Below are 20,879 nucleotides of genomic sequence, written 5' to 3'. Positions count from 1 at the left end.
TTGCAGACAAGCATGATTAAAAGACACTTACACACATGCTTTCGGCCTCAGCCCTCATCAGAAAAAGAGAAACACACACCATTCATTCACACAAGCAAGCTCATGTCACGCACACAAGACTGCCAGCTCTGGCAGCTCAGGCCAGAATAATGAAAGCTTCTGCGTAATTGTCATAATTGTGCGTGTCTGTAATGTAGCATGTTATCTTTAAGGTAAGTAGCAATCTATCTTTTCCTACAATGTTGTTATTCTGAAAAGCTGATTTGTTAGTGATCAATGACAACATAATTAATGGCTATGAGCACTACGGGACTGAACACCCGAGGTCATCAGTCCCCTAGACTTAGAACTACTTAAACCTAACCAACCTAAGGACATCACACACACCCATGCCTGATGTAGGATTTGAACCTGCGACCGTAGTCAACATAAATAATTTTGAAGATCGTACACTGTAAGTACAGGAAGTTCAAGAAACAATTTATCAGCTTTAAAAATTGTGCAAAGTTGTAGAGAAAAGAGGTTACAGTAAATCACGAGAAGCTTACAATACAAAGCAAAGTGAGGGCAACCCCCTTCCCCCTCCCCCCAAAAAAGTTGTTTTTGTTGTTGTCATGATAGAAACACATTTTACTAGAGGCATAATGAAATTTATAATATGCTGAGGGAACACACAATTTAGCATAATGAAACAGGAAAAAATGCATGAAAAATTAAATGTAATATACAATTAAGTAATTATTACTAAGTTGACTTACGTCAGAGCTTTTCCATAATCTTGTGAACTGTAGTATTCATCAGCCATCTGGACCACTGCAAATACCAGAAATAAGTTTCCAACTTCACACACATTTTTTACACAGGTAATATCTTCAGTTACTCACCCAGTTGTCTTCTCATTTTTGGGCATCTATATGTTTTAAACTGTGATATTGCACTGCTCAGAAGTCCAATAATTAGCATCTGAAAAAATTTAAACCTTAATGTAATCAAGAAAGACTGATGTTACATAAGACACAGATTACAAGAGTTACACTTTTCACTGAAGCTACACACAAGAAAGTGCTTTTAATTCAGAGCCATCTACTTAAAAAATCAGCTTAATAATATAAGCTTTGTGGCATTATTTGACTTTCTATGCAAATACAGTGTCTACCTAGTTACCATTTGAAATGGTTCATTCACTGCAGTTCTTGTTTATGTTTCCTCGTTAACTTAGAATAATGTGATGTCTGACGTCATGGAAAGCTAGTCTGTCCGTTTTGTAAGCCGAGTACTACTTCATTTCAAACATCATCTTCATAATTAGTCATGTTTGTGGTAGAGTGTTCAAAAATGATTTACACTTTAAATTTCTGATTCTAGAGAAAGGTACTGTACTTCACACTTAGCATTTTTTGTAGACATACTGAATTGTATTATAAGGATTTCTTTGAGTTTGTTGACAACAGGGAAACTGATAATGGGAACGAGAGTACAAATTAAACAACATTACTTCTATGTTGCTGGAGTAGATATTCCTCTACACTAATTTGTAAAATGATTTTAAGAATTTTAAATTTTAATATTGTTGGTATACATTATCTATTTATTCAAATGCAATATTAAGAATGCTAAATATTTTAAATCTATATTACCTATTTAAAAAGGAATTCATTAATTTTTTTTTATTTTTAGATATGAAGATGGTCATTAAATGTGACTGAAGCTAGTTCTCAAGAATGACTAATTACAACTGAGACTGTTACAATAAATATTTTAAAGAATCTATAACAGTAATGAAAATATCTAATCTATCATTTATGCTTCTTCTTGGCTATTTCTAGTATACCACATACACTACATACTGGGTATATCATTAGTGGACTGGAATAGGTGATGTAGCCATTTCACAGAATGTTAACATCAGCAGAACAGAGAGGGCTTCTAGTCTTAAAAAGAGATATAAGGATATGTGTTCCACAGGTTGATAGGGGAAATGCTCCATTCGGTCTTAATAATGCACAGTAGCATACAGTCAAATATTATTATTGTCCCACACCCAGCATTCTCGACACACACTGTGACAAAACTTTTGGCCCATTAATGCCTATATTGGGTTATAACAATATATTATCATCCCAGTGAGACATACTATATACAAAATTAGTAAATCAATACCAATTAAACATTATACATGGAAATATAGGATGCCATCATTGATTGCAAAACATGTAGTCATTTGACCAGCAGCATTACATGTGGTCTGAAAGGGGTGTTGGTGTGCTATGCAACAGCTCATGGTCTGGGTGCTTGATCACCACTTGTTGAATCTGAGTTCAGTTCTGCCATATGGCCAATCTTTTTATGTCCCTGTCATGGCGGGTGCCAACAGCCTTTCTGTAGTAGCTTCTGTCTTGTCGTGAGTACAACACTGTAGCATGTAATCTGTGGCCTTTAAGAGAGCTACTGTAGGAAAAGATAACAAAGACTGTATCACAAGATTAAAAAAAGAAATTATTATGAAAAGGACAGATTGCTACTCATAGTAAACATGACACACTGAGTTGTAGACAGGACCCAATGAAGAGACTGTTACACATTGAGCTTCTTTGGCATGACTGAAATTGGTGACAATATACTTTTTAAAAATTATGCACTCAAATGCAAGCACCAAGCTGAAGAGCAATACTTTTGCCCTTTCATTCAGTAGCACTAGATTTCACTATCACTGGCAATTTAAAAAACAATCAGGTCCAAATTATGTTTCCAAAGAGAATGTTTTGTCTCTATGCATTTACAGGAGTAGCAGACAAACCGGGAAAGCAGATACGGGGGAGGGGGGGGGGGGTAATGAAGAGCTAATACATTTTGATCTCTAAGTAATATTACAAATACGCTGGGAAAAATATGTCCAAATATTCAGTGTAATGAGTCTGTGCAAGACGTTTAAATTCTGTCACACAATACTTACTAAAATCCTGCTGGACATGTATAATGATTTGAAAAAGATAACCAGGTACAAAACTGCAAGACCATCCAATCGACAGGACAAGCGTAGAATATCATTTTCCAGTGGAAATTATGGTTCATTTCTCCCAAATTTTGAAGGAAAATAGAATTCTGCAGGTATGAAATTATAAACACCAGATGACAAAACGCACAATGCTTTGTCTTATTGCAGCCTCATAGTTCTACTAAGCAGTTTGACAATTTTGTAAGCTTTGTGATGTTATCAGGTGATAATCCTGTTGTGCTAAAAGTTTATGGGCATATGTGACATTTGTGTGACAGACATAACAATAGAAAAATGCATCAACATCATAAATTTATCACTACATTCCATGCATAAAATGCAGTCACTTGCATGGACTTCATGGGACCATTTCAAATGCATAGTCCCCAAGAAATAGAAACCAGGTGGCAAATAATCCAGGTGAAGTAGTAACCTCCCTTTCTGTTATGAAGTTATTTGGAGCAGCCTACTCGCGAACAGTAACAATGGAAAATGCTATAACAGCTTCTGGGAAATAGGACTCTTCCCGAGTAACAGACATATACTTACAGACAATGACTTAACAATACACCAGGAGTTTGACATACTACATGCAAACAACGGATTAAATATGGGTCCAAATGGTATCTGGCCAGCACTCAACATGAGCAGCCCACATCAAGAGCCTCAGCTCTAGTAAAATTAGCACATTCTGAATCTGTTAAGTAGCTAATGTCATCTCCACACAGGGGATGTTTGAAACAATTCAAAGAGAAGGAAGTTGTAACAGAATCAAAGGAGACAGAAGTGAAAGTTTTGTTCTTGAAAAAGGAAAAAACCACAGGAAACAATCTTCCAGGCATCAAGAGTCTGATACAAATTTAAGTGTGGACAATGCTTCAGATATACAGCCTGATGAAGAAGACAATGAATGCATATTCTGCATTGGTTGTTTCTCTGAAGACTCAGAGAAATGGGCACAGTGTATGGAATGCTATCCTTGTGCTCCTGAAGAATCTTAACTTGAAAAAGAGCTTCTGTGTGCTCTGATTGCATAATAAATGAAGAAAATGTTTGAGAGGCACCAAGGAACAGAATATTACTATTTTTAGCATTTATCTGCTCTTATTCTCTACCTCCCTCACTTAACCCTTCATTACTCGCGCGAAAATTCGTGACATTGTCATTTGTGCGGATGACTGGTGTCATCCACAAAGCCATAGGTCTATTTGTACACTTTGAACTTAGTGATTTTTTTATTAAGTCTAAATACAATACATTTAGAACAATATCTTCAGCTGAATTACTGACATTACATTGTCCCTCTTGTTGCTTACCGATGTACGGTTCTAAATTCAAATTACATCAACCAAAGCAAACACTTTCAACCCATACTTTGCTGGTTCATTAGGAATATATTGCCTGAATGGACAGTTTCCTCTAAATGCCAACAGTTCGTCAACAGTAAGATATTCACTAGGGGAAAAATATTTTGTCAATTGTTCGTGAATAGTTCAAATACCTCTCTGATAGCTATGGTAGCAGCCAACTTGTCAATCTCTCAGCAAACACCTCTATCACGGATATTATCAAACCTCTGCCATTTCAATAGAAACCTGAATTGGTTTTCACTTACTCATAAATAACATGATTCAAGTCCATTTCCCTTTGAGTTATCCCACAATTTCGATATACTCTTCCCAGAACATCTCAGAGATCTACATAGATATAACAAACCAATGAAAGCTCTGATCTCTTTCGCATCAGTTTCTTTAGCGTCCCTTTCCCTAGAAAAGTTACCACAAACTTAACTGATGTATATATTAGTGCATGTTGTGATAATGCTTATTATGTTTTCATCCAAGAACAAATTCAGAATTTCTAATTCTGTCTTTTTTAAACGAGCTTGTTTTTTGGTCCAGGCAAATGCGTAATAAAATTACAAAATCTGCTTCTAACACTGGTAGGATATTTATTTTTCCTCCATTTAGTTATTCCATCTTTCCCAAAAAAAAAAAAAAAAAAAAAAATTTACATCCTTTTGAGTTACTTCTTCCTGTGATTCATATTCATCATTTTCTGACACTTCTTGTTCTGTTCCTCAATCATGACTGCTTTAATTAACAGAATCCTCAGTCTCTGAGTCAGCGCTATCACTGTGAGCATCTTCATCAAGCAGCGCATTGAACCATTCCAGCCATACATTAGGATCTCTACTAAACTCTGTCCGAGGTTTGACATTACTTCCACAATTAAAAATAAAGAGAATACTAGGTAACAAGGAAGGTAACTGCAATTAGTTTCAATACGTTTAAATTTATACACATGAAAGATTGATTGAACCTAGGAAAGCAATAAAGTAATACAGACTTAACTTTGTTTCAGATTGTGGCAGCAGAGCTCACGCAGATGACAAGTGTCCTCAAGACTATAATAATGTTTCATAAACAATGTATCTTTCGCAACTGAAAGGCAACAATGATTGGAGGTAACAGCCGGAGAGTTAACAAAAAGGTACTGAAAATGGCGCGAACTCAATCCAGCCCTGTCAGACAAAATTGAGTGGGAAAGTCATGTGAATGACGAGTGTCGTCTGCGCAAGCAACGAAGGTTAAGGACATAATTTGTATTTTGATTCAAATTGACTTGTTTGTGTTGTATTCAGGTTACACGTATTAAGTGTTAAGTAGCACAAATTCAATAAATAAGAGTTAAAGTACAATGATTTCATGTAGATTTCCACTTAAAAAACATACAGTTGCATCAAATATTGGAATATAAATACAAGATGAGGAAAGTTTCACATCAGGTATGAGGCTAGTATGAGGTCCATCAACCATTGACATCAATTGCCTGCCTCATCTGATGAGGCACGGAAGTAGTCGGCCTCTAGAAGTAAGCCACATCATCCACAAGACTCTCTCATGTATCCAACAAAAAGTCCCACAGCTGGTTAGGTGTGCATGATGCCGGTGTCGACCACTGCAGATTTATATGATGCTTCACTTTGGCCCACAAACTTTCAATGGGATTCAAGTCCAATGTTCCAACAGGCCAGTCAGTCACATCAATGTCAGCCTTTTGCAAACTGCCATTGTGACATGATTCAACTTGTGTGAACTAGTGAGCGGTCCTGCTGAAACTGCATCACTCCACTGGGATAGCACATCCTTGCACTCAGAAACACAGTATGCTTTACGATCTGCACATACTGATCCAAGGCGAGATGATGATAAATTTGATGAAGTATCCATGCCTCAGTTGATGACATCCACCCCCAGCACGAGACTGGGATACAGCCAACATGCTAATGTTGTGCCACGTACTGTGGGTCGTCATCATCATGCATTTGTCTTGGCCTGTAGACCATCACCAGAAACTTATTCACCAAATTAAATGTTGGCTCATTCTGATGTGGTACGAGTGAAGTCTAGTCTCAGTTCAGTGTAGGCAAGCCTATAAAGTTTGTGATCACGAAAAAGCCAAATGTGCTCAAGACCAGCATCCTGTATGTGGTTAGAAACAATTTGCAAGCATCCAGGAAACTGGTCTCATTTTTAAGTTGGACAGCACTTAAAAATGGACTTTCCATAAGGATGACACCTAACACATTGTCTCGCAGAGGGGGGTTGACAACTTTCCTAAGCTCTACCCTTGAAGCCACTGTTTTATGCACTTCTAAGCACAATAAGGTTGCACTTTGCACCTGGTTCCACTTCACACGAGTTAAACAATCCCATTGGATGAGTGCCAGAAATGCTATCTCTCGCGGCCTGCATATGCTGAGACATCCTGGTACTAAATGACTGTGCAATACACCCATCTGTAGTTTAATGTTTTATCATGTTCAGCACACATCAGCAATGTTTGTATTATGTTTGCAAAAAAAATTGGGAGAAGGGTGGTAATTGAGGGGATGTGAACCATAATTACTTCAGTGGAATTCCAGAGGCCCAAACACTGCTATGTGGCTACCATGTAACTGTATAGATCTGTATATATTTGCTGTTACTTGTTTATTCAGGGCATAAGCAACATGGCATTTCAAACAGATAAAAGTGTTAAACATGCAGTAGTTGCATGCAGTCCCAGATCATCAAAGAGGTCTGAAAGTAAAATTGTTACAATAAGAATGGAACAAATACACTATTCAAAGTGTTACATTTGGTACTGCTGCTGTTGTCGTGTTTGTTGTATTTTCACTGGTATGAACTGTACACAACGGAAGGTATCCCCAAGCTTATCAAGCCATGTGAACAGTTTTGTTTTGTTGACTGTGCAGGACATTATCCAATGCTACCATCTAGCAGAAAAATGAAGGGACATGCTGAAAAATTCTGCCCTATCAATGTTGTGAAGAATATGAAAATCCAGGCAGTACAGCTGAGCTGTACTCTGTAAGGAAGACATTCCATTTTGAGTTAGCATCAGCTCTACCAGGTCTCTCGCTACAGGCTAATCACATATCTGATTAAGTTGCATGAACTTATAGACAGTTGCACATTAAGAAAACTTGAAACTCTGTTGACACAATTAACACAGTCAGAAAAGAGCAGAGGAAATTTTGGCCAGCCTGGGTGTCACCTTTAAACTTCTAACACTAAATATTAATGAAAATATCCAGTAAATCACCAGTACATCTACTGGGAAAATTACTAAAAACTCCTTATCTATCAGTATGCCTCTAGCATCTGATGTGTAGTCCATGCTGCTCCATTGTGGATCTAATAATAATCACTAGTTTTTGGTATTCTTACCGAATGATTGACAGTATTCTTTTCCCGATACTGCAGAGCTTGGACACCTTGTTTTTCTTTGGAAGGATCTGGAGGCTCCGCACTCAGCTTACCAGGCCTCCAGGGCCGCTGACCATAAAATTCCAGAGAGCTCTCACCAGATAAAGGATCTGGCTCTGGATATGTTTTAACATGCTGAAAGACATAAATTTTTATGCACTTCTAAATAAAAGCATCACCACAAATGATTAAAGCTAAAATGTTTCATATTTACTCTCCAGTTAACTACGATACAACAACGCAAAAGTCTACAAAAGATCTATTCAAAATAAATAAATAAATAAATTTACTCAAAATATTAAAGGTAAAAAATACACTGAAAGAACAGAACCTTCACCACATGTATAATTTGGTGATGGACAGAAGAAACTGAAGTTACATCAGTAATAAATAGTTGCAGTAATGCAAACCAACAGTAATGGGAACATTTATATTTGGGATATACAATGTAATGTTTTCTTCTGTGAAAGGGGAAAAAATAACGAAGGAAGGCAAACAAGCACACAAGAGGAAAAAATAGTTGGCATATAAAATGTCAAGTCTCCTGCTTTTCTTAACTTGCTTTCTGCCTGCTATTAAGGAAGGAAATTCTGCTTTTCCGTGATAAGATTCATCAATCACATTTTATTTATTCATTTATTTTACACTGCTTTATATAGTCAATGAGTTGCTTCTTTTTTGTGTTATTTCTTCAAAAATATAAAAATGTCTTGAAGTGTAAATATTACCAAATGCAAAGTTTCCAAATCAATATTTGCTTCATACTAATAATGTACACATCCAAAAAATGTTAACACATGGTAATTAACGTGCAGTTGTCAACTGACTTCAGCAGCACTTCACATGTTATGTCAGAGTACCATTATTCATTTGCCACATTAAGTACTAAACAGACAAAGAAGAGAAAGCTGGAAATTGGAAGGAATATGTATCTACATCAACATACAAACTCCACAAGCCACTGTATGATGCATGGTCGAGGGTACCACATACCACTATAGTAATTTCCTTTCGTGTCCCACTCGTAAACAGAGCAAGGGAAAATGACTATTATAATATCCCTTGGCCCATACTAGCTGGTGGAAGAGACTGATCAGTTCAACGACCTTTCTATTGTTATTGGCTTAAAGTGAAGATACATCGCGAGGCCGCGCGTTTCGCCTGCGCGAGCAAAATATTTATTCTGTGACTTAGAGTTGCTCCATGGTGAGTGAAGAAAAGTAAGAAAATTGGAATGTGACTGGACTTTGTTACGAGACAATATAACAAAAGGACATGTAGGAAGTGTGTTCAATGAAACAGTCATTGTTAGCCACCATATTGTATAATCGACTATACTGTATGAAGTAGATCTCCAGCCTAAAAAGGTTGAGCAGCCTTGGTCTAAGGCATTGTATTGTGCCTAACGTTTTGGGTCCTAATGCTGGAGACATCATCAGAGGCTATAAAGACTCAAATACACTATTAGTTTTATACTCAAACAAGCTCAGAGAGTCAAGTCTGTTTGTATCTATCCAAACAATGGTCAGGAATCACTACATCAGACTGTTTTCTACGATTATGTAGTCATCCTGTCATCTGATACGGAGCTTGCAGTGCTGAAGTTGGCACTAAGAGCTTTTCTTAGTACCAAGGTCAACAATGCATCTAACTGCAAAGTATCTTTTCTGTTTTCCATTCCCTTTAAGCAACCATATCATCTTAGCACTGACGTGCCTTTCCTGATCTGCAAGGGTTCCCCTTTCACTATTTCTCTAACCCTTCCTTTATTCATACAATATCTCCTTGCCACTCCTATTCCACTTCCAAAGAACTTTATTTCACATGCCTGTAATATACTCACATCCCTTTTCTTCATTACCCCTGTTTCAGATACATAAAGGTATGTCATTACTGGGATGTAGTAACTTCTATATATTACTTCCTTGCTTTTTTTTTTAATGGGACATCTTTGTTCCAAACCAGGCTCCTAACACTTCTGTTTGTCTTCCACATTCACTGATCTTTCTCATTTCTTCCATTTTCATCTATCACACTTCCCAAGTACTTGACACTTTCCACCTTCTTCAATTGTTCACCTTTCATTCTTATTCCACTAATTCGTCTATCTTTTTTATTGTAACTATGATCTCACATTGTTTTACACAAAATTTCATTCCCATACTGTCATACTGTTTGCTACCAAGCATCCAGCTGTTCCTATATCCACGAATGCGATTGCTTTCATCTTGTCTTCTCCAGTTTTTTCTGCCACTTAGTCACTGTCTCATCCATGGGCACAATGAAGAGGAAAGGTGCCACAACTCTGCTCTGTTTCACATCACTCGTTTGCTAAAATCAATCTGTTCTTTCATTTACCATTTTCACAAAACTCATACTTCCATTGTGCATCTTCTCCATTCTGCTTCTTGTCTCTCTTTTCCACTCCCTCTTTTCTAGCATTTCCCAAACTTTTATTCTACAGATGCTATCAAATGCCTTTTCTATACTGAGAAAGCCCATCACAAGGTCTTCTCCAGATTCATAATGGTGCTCCTGGAGCTTCTTCACTGTAAATATGAGGTGAACAGTTGACCTCCCACATCTTATGCCATGCTGTTCCTCTGTTTCACAGAGAATGGAAAACATGGGGATTCCCAAGAAGATACATGAAATGAAGATGTGAAGGAAATGACCAAGAGGAATACCAAGGGATTCATGGCTGAAAGGTGTAGATTGTCTCTTACACACTAGGTCTAAATGCTCTGTAAAATATGTTGGCATGACTCTGCAATCTTAGGAAATGATGTGATGATGTCACAGTCTCAGCATTGCATGGATATGCATAAACAGTTTCGCCTGCAGAGCTTGTTTGCATTTGAAATGAGTATGCGAGTCTTTATAGCTCCTGATGATGTCTCCAGCATTAGGACACAAAATGTTATGCACAGGAATTTGCCTTAGACCTTGGCCTAATTACCATATAGCCAAAATCATCTTAGAGAAAGCTTTGACAATGCTGACTGGAATATGTGTTTTCAAATTCTGAAGATATCATGGATAAAAAATAGGGAGCAAATGGTTATCTACAACTTGTACCAGAATGCAGTTATAAGTGTCAAAGGACGTGAAAGGAAAGCAGCAGCTGAGACGGGACTGATACAGAGTTGTAGCCTACCCCTAACATTATTCAATCTGTATGCGGAGCAAGTAGCGAAGGAACCCAAGGAGACATCTGAAAAGAGAACTAAAGTTCTGGGAGAAGAAATAAAAATTTTGAGGTTTTCAGAGGACACTGTAAGTCTGTCAGTGGTGGCAAAAGACTTGGTAGATCATTTAAACGGAATACATAGTGTCTTGAAATGAAGTTACAAAATGAACATCAGCAAAAGTAAAACAAAGCAAATGGCATTTAGTCGAAGAAAACCAGATGGTGGTGTGGGAATTGGATCAACAAATGGGACATTTAAAATAGCAGATTAGTTTTGTAATTTGGTCAACAAAATAACTGATGATACAGAAGTACAGAATATATAAAATGCAGACTTTCAAAAGCAATACAACAAATTTCCATCTTTTAGGAATGCTTAACATTAAATACAAATCTAAGCACTAGGAAGTCTTTTCTCAGGTATTTGTGTGGTGTGTAGCCTTTTACAGAAGTGAAGCATGGACAACAAAATAGTACGGACAAGAAGAGAATAGAAGATTTTGAAATGGGGTGCTACTGAAGAATATGAAACATTGGATTGGTGGATTGAACAACAAAGAGAAATGAATTTTTCAATCTGCATCAGAGTGTGCACTGATATGAAATTTCCTGGCACATTACAAGTGTGTGTCAGACCTGCACTCAAATTTGGGACCTTTGCCTTTCACTGGAAAGTGCTCAAGTACAGCAATTGCCTGTGAAAGGTCCGAAGTTCGAGTCTCTGTCAGGCCCACATATTTAATCTGCCAGAAAGTTTTAACTGAAAAGGAGGTTCTGAAATGAAATGGGGAAGAAATTTATGGCACAAGTCAACTAAATGAAGGGACTGGTTGATAGTACATATCCTGGAGCATCAAGAAATCATCAATTTTGTAGTGGAGGGAAATACAAAGGGTAAAAATTGTAGAGGTAGACCAAGTTCCCAACACAGTAACCAGGTTGTAGGCTGCAGTAGTTATGCAGAGATGAAGAGCTTGCACAGGACATACGACCACAGAGCACAGAGAACACCATTCTGACTGAAGGCCACAACAACATCAAGAGTGCCTTATATTTTCTCAAACATATCATTCTTATAAACTTGTTCATGATGTGGAGGTAGATTTTCCATGTAACCTGATATTCAGAGTTGCAATATGCAGGTGAAGGTTCGTCAACAACAAGTTAAAATTTATGGGTAAAAAAACACAAAACCTCCTAGTAATTAAGAGAGAGTGCAACTTTAGTACTATCATAATGTCTTCATCAAAATGTAAAGCATTACTAATACGATTTAATAGGAACCTAAATCTTCATCGAAACAGAATATACTTTTGAAAATGTGAATTGATTTCTAGAATTAATGATAAGGGACTTTGGATTTACTCGGATGTGAAAGAACATTGATCTTGTGGTGCATTAATTACACTGTCTATAATTTTTCATCCTTGATATCAGTTAAAACTAAAAATAGACATTTTGTTAGTTTAGTTAAGGTATGGCAATAAAGTTGAGATGCCAGACAAACGTGTGGTTCCTGAAGAGGGGCAGCAGCCTTTTCAGTAATTGCAGGGGCAACAGTCTGGATGATTGACTGATCTGGCCTTGCAACACTAACCAAAACGGCCTTGCTGTGCTGGTACTGCGAACGGCTGAAAGCAAGAGGAAACTACAGCCGTAATTTTTCCCGAGGGCATGCAGCTTTACTGTATGGTTAAATGATGATGGCGTCCTCTTGGGTAAAATATTCCAGCGGTAAAATAGTCCCCCATTCGAATCTCCGGGCGGGGACTACTCAAGAGCACGTCGTTATCAGGAGAAAGAAAACTGGCGTTCTACGGATCGGAGCGTGGAATGTCAGATCCCTTAATCGGGCAGGTAGGTTAGAAAATTTAAAAAGGGAAATGGATAGGTTGAAGTTAGATATAGTGGGAATTAGTGAAGTTCGGTGGCAGGAGGAACAAGACTTTTGGTCAGGTGAATACAGGGTTATAAATACACAATCAAATAGGGGTAATGCAGGAGTAGGTTTAATAATGAATAAAAAAAATAGGAGTGTGGGTAAGCTATTACCAACAGCATAGTGAACGCATTATTGTGGCCAAGATAGACACGAAGCCCATGCCTACTACAGTAGTACAAGTTTATATGCCAACTAGCTCTGCAGATGATGAAGAAATTGATGAAACGTACGATGAGATAAAAGAAATTATTCAGGTAGTAAGGCAGACGAAAATTTAATAGTCATGGGTGACTGGAATTCGAGAGTAGAAAAAGGGAGAGAAGGAAACATAGTGGGTGAATATGGATTGGGGGAGAGAAATGAAAGAGGAAGCCGTCTGGTAGAATTTTGCACAGAGCATAACTTAATCATTGCTAACACTTGGTTCAAGAATCATAAAAGAAGGTTCTATACATGGAAGAATACTGGAGATACTAGAAGGTATCAGATAGATTATATAATGGTAAGACAGAGATTTAGGAACCAGGTTTTAAATTGTAAGACATTTCCAGGGGCAGATGTAGACTGACCACAATCTATTGGTTATGACCTGTAGATTAAAACTGAAGAAACTGCAAAAAGCTGGGAATTTAAGGAGATGGAGCCTGGATAAACTGAAAGAACCAGAGGTTGTACAGAGTTTCAGGGAGAGCATAAGGGAACAATTGACAGGAATGGGGGAAAGAAATACAGTAGAAGAAGAATGGGTAGCTCTGAGGGATGAAGTAGTGAAGGCAGCAGAGGATCAAGTAGGTAAAAAGACAAGGGTTAGTAGAAATCCTTGGGTAACAGAAGAAATATTGAATTTAATTGATGAAAGGAGAAAATATAAAAACGCAGTAAATGAAGCAGGCACAACGGAATACAAACATCTCAAAAATGAGACCAACAGGAAGTGCAAAATGGCTAAGCAGGAATGGCTAGAGGACAAATGTAAGGATGTAGAGGCTTATCTCGTAAGGGGTAAGATAGATACTGCCTACAGGAAAATTAAAGAGACTTTTCGAGAAAAGAGAACCACTTGCATGAATATCAAGAGCTCAGATGGAAACCCAGTTCTAAACAAAGAAGGGAAAGCATAAAGGTGGAAGGAGTATATAGAGGGTCTATACAAGGGCAATGCACTTGAGGACAATATTATAGAAATGGAAGAGGATGTAGATGAAGATGAAATGGGAGATATGATACTGCGTGAAGAGTTTGACAGAGCACTGAAAGACTTAAGTCGAAACAAGGCCCCAGTAGTAGACAACATTCCATTAGAACTACTGACAGCCTTGGGAGCGCCAGTCCTGACAAAACTCTACCATCTGGTGAGCAAGATGTATGAGACAGGCGAAATTCCCTCAGACTTCAGCAAGAATATAATAATTCCAATCCCAAAGAAAGCAGGTGTTGACAGATGTGAAAATTACCGAACTATCAGTTTAATAAATCACGGAATCAAAATACTAACGCGAATTCTTTACAGACAAATGGAAAAACTGGTAGAAGCTGACCTCGGCGAAGATCAGTTTGGATTCCACAGAAATGTTGGAACATGTGAGGCAATTCTAACCTTACGACTTACCTTAGAAGAAAGATTAAGAAGAGGCAAACCTACGTTTCTAGAATTTGTAGACTTAGAGAAAGCTTTTGACAATGTTAACTGGAATACTCTCTTTCAAATTCTTAAGGTGGCAGGGGTAAAATACAGGGAGCGAAAGGCTATTTACAATTTGTACAGAAACCAGATGGCAATTATAAGAGTCGAGGAGCATGAAAGGGAAGCAGCAGTTGGGAAGGGAGTGAGACAGGGTTGTAGCCTGTCCCTGATGTTATTCAATCTGTATATTGATCAAGCAGTAAAGGAAACAAAAGAAAAATTCGGAGTAGGTATTAAAATCCATGGAGAAGAAATAAAAACGTTGAGGTTTGCCGATGACATTGTAATTCTGTCAGAGACTGCAAAGGACTTGGAAGAGCAGTTGAACGGAATAGACAGTGTCTTGAAAGGAGGATATAAGATGAACATCAACAAGAGCAAAACGAGGATAATGGAATGTAGTTGAATTAAGTCGGGTGATGCTGAGGGAATTAGATTAGGAAATGAAAATTTTGCTATTTGAGGAGCAAAATAACTGATGATAGTCGAAGTAGAGAGGATATAAAATGTAGACTGGCAATGGCAAGGAAAGCGTTTCTGAAGAAGAGAAATTTGTTAACATCGAATATAGATTTAAGTGTCAGGAGGTCGTTTCTGAAAGTATTTGTATGGAGTGTAGCCATGTATGGAAGTGAAACATGGACGATAAATAGTTTGGATAAGAAGAGAATAGAAGCTTTTGAAATGTGGTGATACAGAAGAATGCTGAAGATTAGATGGGTAGATCACATAACTAATAAGGAGGTACTGAATAGAATTGGGTTGAAGAGGAGTTTGTGGCACAACTTGACAAGAAGAAGGTACTGGTTGGTAGGACATTTTGTGAGGCATCAAGGGATCACAAATTTAGCATTGGAGGGCAGCGTGGGGGGTAAAAATTATAGAGGGAGACCAAGAGACGAATACAGTAAGCAGATTCAGAAGGATGTAGGTTGCAGTAAGTACTGGGAGATGAAGAAGCTTACACAGGATAGAGTAGCATGGAGAGCTGCATCAAACCAGTCTCAGGACTGAAGACAACAACAACATGGCAATATCAAACGAATGTAGATTATTCTTAATGACAAATACGCAACCAACACTCCACAGGACTCCTACACTGAAGCAAACTAATCTACACAATCTGCAGTCTCACAAACCACCACAGCAATGTGGCAATGACAGAGTCTACAAAGCATAATAAAGTGCTTTTACATTAAATTTACTATTGTAAGAAGCTGATTTATATATCATTGCATACACTATGGATTTGCATGTCACATTTCTTACCACAATCTGAATTTCTCATCACTGTCATACTGGTTTCAATACCTCCTTCTACATAACTTTACACTTGAAATCTATACATGATGAAATCCTTCTAAGAGAAGCACAGAACACAAGCAAAAGTTTGAAATGGTGTGACAAATTTGAAGCAATGCTGCTTCAAAATTCTTCCTAATGAGGATATACACAATTTTTTTTTAAAAAAAAGCCCTGAGCAGGGGGGGACATACACAAACCTTGCACAATTCCTCACAAGACACCTTTCTATCAGTGGCATGTTGTGCTGCCTGCTGGTAATAGAACCCTGGATGTTGTGTCTGTAATGCAGGGAGTCCAAGCCTTATAGCTTCTTCAAATATTTCACCAAAAGCACAAAATCTGAAATCATACAACTTTCAAAAGAAATTATGGACATACCATTTACTTATTTTTCTAAAAATCAACTTTAAACAGCATCAAAATAGAATGTAACACCAATCTATACTTGATAATATACTTTTTAAAATTAGATACTCTGCTGGAGCTAGTAACAAACTCCAAGTAATCACAGTATCCTTGACGTAGGAATGTTGTAACAAAAGCCACAGAGAGTATAAGAGTTTGAGACCGAAACACTGTGCTGACTACTTACTGCTTTGACATCCAAGCATGGTGTTCAAATGCTAAATCTTTTGCCCCAAGGCAGCTCCTAAAAAGTTCTGTGTGTTTTCGAAACTGATTGATAGCATCCCTTGGTAAATTCTGCTGGAACATTATTTTACATAGTTTGTAATTTATGAAACCTGCCACTGTCTTGACTTCTAGGGCATTTGTGTCTACAACTCTCACTTCCAGCAGGTTGCTGTATGCTTGCGAGTAATGTCTGAAAGGGGGTACATAAATGGTGTTATGTCTCACTATTGTCAGATATGTAAGTTGCGTTATATCATGTATCATGCAGGTAACATTGTGAAAAATTCTCTCTGTTACAGGAGAAGTGACTCACTTTTGGGCAGTATGGTTGTCTTGCTTCAGTTCATTCAAAAAGCCAACCTTGAACTGGTGCCTCACAAAAAGGTACTGATGAGTAGTCTTGTTCAGCTGTTCTCTATGACCCTTTACATTACGTGCTTCATGATGATAATAAGCTTGTGCCAAATCATAGAATGCATTTTCAAGCCTAGAAAAAAAGAACAGACAGACATAATGATCTATGGAACAAAAAGCATGTCTAAACTAATAATAATAAAAAATACAACCACGTATATTACAGTGTATAGTAACTTCTGCATTGCTTTTAAGTTTATCTTCTGTGCACATTTTGCAGTGATATTGATCAGTAGTTATAAATACTTTTGCAGTAGTATAAGTTCACACTCACTCATTTTTTTAAAAAATTCAGGTTCAACCATTTTTGTACTACATTATTAACACTCACGAAAGAAAGGAATGACAGAAAACTAGCATTTTACTGTCCCACTGAGAGTGAGGTGATTAGAAATGGAGCACAAGTTCAGATTGGGAAGGACAAACAAGGAAATCAACTGTGTCATCCTGGTATTAACCTTAAGCAGTTTACAGAAAACTAGGGAAATCCATCAGTAAGGCCAGACCAAAATCTGAACTGCTATTCTTCCAAATGAGAATCCAGTGTCTTAACCATTGCACCACCGGGCTCAGTACAGTTTTACTGAATTAGACACATCTATGCGACAGTGTGTGGCACGTCCTATTTTTCACTCATAAGAATGAAGGCACATCCTGCATGGACTTGCATGTAGCATTTTAAGAAAAGGCTTCACAATTCCATTTGTCCCCTATGCATAACAGCATTTCTGTACAAAATCGTGGAAGCTCCGAAACATAAGAGTTTCATTTATAGGCAGCATGTGCTTACAAATGTGAAGATAGAACCATTGTCAATACCTGTATGCGATAAATGAAAACACTTACTGGAACCAAGTCTAAAAGAATATAGTTACAACAGGAAGCAGAACTATAAGTTCAAAATGTTCAAATGTGTGTGAAATCTTATGGGACTTAACTGTCACACACACACACACACACACACACACACACACAAGGGAGGACTCAAACCTCCGCCGGGACCAGCCGCACAGCCCATGACTGCGGCGCCTTAGACTGCTCGGCTGAACAATAAGTAAACCATTAAATGCAGTAGTGCATCATATATATCGATTCACATGAAATCACATGAGCCAGAGTTGCTACATGTCTGGATTGCAAAACTTCACGTAGTCTCTCCCCCTCCCCCAAATACCAGTACAACTATTAAAAATTAGACTCAATGCATCACATTTTAATAACTATTGAAATAACCTGACTCTACTTCAACATTGTTTTCAATTTAGAAGCCACCTTTCACTGTCAACAAATTTAATATGCACCCTGTTCAAACTGTGAGAGGTGGATGAAATATGCTCTATGAACTTTAAAATCCTCTTTTCCTCTTTGGTAATTGGGCGTAGTATCAAAAGCATGGTCTATGTATTCCAGGGTTTTGCAATGTAACTGCACCATCCCTGGTGGAGGAGCTACTCATAGATAGAATTGGATTATCATTCTGGCACAGTGAAATAGTTTTGTGATAAAACCAAGCTATCAGTACTGTTGCTGCACAGTGAGTGATTTCTTTCTTACACACGGGAATTCTCATTGGTTCAGCCAAAAATGCAGCTAACAATAACCCCCTATTAAGCGTTTCTATCTGTCAGAAACACTAGTATCCTAATTTTTCCAACTAATGACCAGCAAAGATTCTGCAATGTCATGAAAAAAGTTCTGCATCCTGGTTAGTGATATTACAGTAAACTATTCACCATGCATTGAAAGGTTCTCCAAGTGGAAAAATACACTCAGATTTGTGAAAAATCCTGCTGTCTCTCTAAAACTGCCTACACCTCCCTTGTGTTTATGGATACCAAATGAAAATCTCACCAGTGCTGTGGGGAGGGAGGTCACAGTTAAATATCTTTTATATAATGAAAAGGTTTTGATATTGTTGATCAGAATGCAAATAACGAAGGAGGGTTACAATTTGAAACACAGTTTATAATCAGTAAATGATATTTTGTATTAAAAGGCCAGTTCTTACTCGGAACAACCCAATACACAGCTGTTGAAATCCTAATATCTCGTCAGTGAAGAACGAAAGTAAATAAATGTTCATAAAGTGTTTACTTGTCCTAAACACTAATGACTGTAAGTGTCTAATATATGTTAGTACTGCTAAACAATTTTCATAGCACAGAACGGAATGCATACGAAATGTTCTGCGTGCCACACATAAACCAGCCGATCAAAATTATTTAAAGTCTCAGCTCGATGTAACTGTAGAAAATTCCAAGTCCAGTGTAGTTGTGAAAGTTAAATTTATCAGCATAGTTCACACAGCAAAGTTACTCAGTGTCTGCACAGTGCCACTCTCTGAATCATAGAATTCAGTTTAAATAAAATATTCTTTAACAACAATGGGGTCACGAGTAACTTCTTGCCATGGCAGTCAGACATCTACAAAATGACCAAATGGACTTCGTACCCTCACAAGGCTTGCACCTGCCTCAATGTCTACAGTGACACCTCACATAATTAATACTTCATGTTAAATTACACTCCAGAATGAAATCTGGATTGAGTAATTATTTCCCAAACAATCCACTCCTATCAGTTTGCAAAAAAATGTGTTAAAGGTGTTGTGTGAATTTCTACTACATCACTTCCAGAGTAAATGGTTATTATCCACTACGCTGCTCAGGCAATAACATTAGGAATTTCACTGGATAAAGTGACAGAATAGCTGCTACTGAAGATAAATTACTAAACATGTGACTTCACTCCCGGTAACAAAGCATTTGCCTATCTCTGCTGGGAACTCTGTGCGTAGTTTTAGCATTGTAACTGAACTTAAGCCACGACAGCAGAATATTTATCAAATAATTGTACATCAGCATTTATGATAATCATTATCTTTGTTATCCTACATAATTTCACAGTCTATTCAACTCACCGAATTGTGTAACCATGTAGGTGATCCTCATGAGGAAGAACAAACAATGATTTGGGATTCAGTTCACAACTTGTGCACAATGCAGCTGCTCTTTCAGCTGCCAAAACATCTTCACCTGTTGGCAATGAAACTGTTTGCTGAATGAGCACCACAGCCAGACGTGTGTTTCGTCCATCTAATGCCACCCTGCAACAATGTAACACCACAGTACTTATATTAAAAATCCAGCTGTTTGATATATGCTGAATTCACTTACTCTATAACCAAACTAACTTCCTAGTTTGCAATAACACACTGTTATTAAATAAAAGAAGAAATGCCCATATGCTTTTCGACGCCTTCAAAAATCACCCAATCGGTATGGATCCCATACCAATAAATGATGAAAGAACACAACAAGTCAAAGAAAATTTATTGTTGTGTAAAGAGACAATAACTTACAACGAAATAATCACAGAGAAAATTTGCTCAAAAGATTGAGCAGCTTTTCAAATCTTTGGTCCATCCTGTCATATTTATTTTGTATTAGTACTTTAAACTGCCACTTATGTTATTCCACTCTGAGGGTCAGTACATAGGAAAAATTTTCTATTGCAAAAGATGTTCATAAAGATAATGAAACATGTTTCCTTGAATATCCACTGAGCCAATATTAACTGAAATTATTTTATGTTCCTTGCAGTTAAGAAGAACCTCAATTTTTTTGAGACCAATGTGTCTGTTCATAATTATAACACACAGTTCCGTGCAAACATGCATCTTAGGAGATAAAGTCTGAGCATGAATCTCGTTGGAGTAAGAAATATGGGCAGTGTACTCTACAATAAATTACCCCTCTAAGTTCATGGAAACAGTAAGTAATGTTTTTTGGAATTAAGTTAAGATTATTTTATATACACACTCTTCTTTAATCAGCTGGTGAATATTTAAAGTCCAATCTGAATTGACTCTTTTTGAAGCTTTATTACAGTTCTTATTGTCATCCTCTGAATTGTTGTGAATAAATCTGACAGATAAGTTA

General features: G+C 37.4%; 1 protein-coding gene across 2 annotated transcripts in view; it reads right to left on the bottom strand.

Annotated features, from left to right (window-relative positions):
- LOC126245504 (trafficking protein particle complex subunit 11) overlaps positions 1–20,879 on the bottom strand; it is a 106,110-nt gene that overhangs the window by 63,195 nt on the left and 22,036 nt on the right. For both annotated transcript variants that reach the window (XM_049948320.1, XM_049948321.1), the window contains exons 4-10: positions 19,859–20,044; positions 16,838–17,011; positions 16,484–16,714; positions 16,089–16,230; positions 7,732–7,905; positions 885–963; positions 759–813 (exon numbers count right to left, since the gene is read on the bottom strand). In XM_049948320.1, the coding sequence (XP_049804277.1) occupies positions 759–813; positions 885–963; positions 7,732–7,905; positions 16,089–16,230; positions 16,484–16,714; positions 16,838–17,011; positions 19,859–20,044 (1,041 nt within the window). The remainder of the gene's footprint in view (positions 1–758; positions 814–884; positions 964–7,731; positions 7,906–16,088; positions 16,231–16,483; positions 16,715–16,837; positions 17,012–19,858; positions 20,045–20,879) is intronic.

This window comes from Schistocerca nitens, chromosome 1 (genome assembly GCF_023898315.1).
Source record: "Schistocerca nitens isolate TAMUIC-IGC-003100 chromosome 1, iqSchNite1.1, whole genome shotgun sequence".
In the NCBI taxonomy this organism is placed as follows: domain Eukaryota; kingdom Metazoa; phylum Arthropoda; class Insecta; order Orthoptera; family Acrididae; genus Schistocerca; species Schistocerca nitens.
The sequence above is the reverse complement of the archived record's forward strand: the minus strand, read 5'-3'. Positions and strand labels throughout refer to the sequence as shown.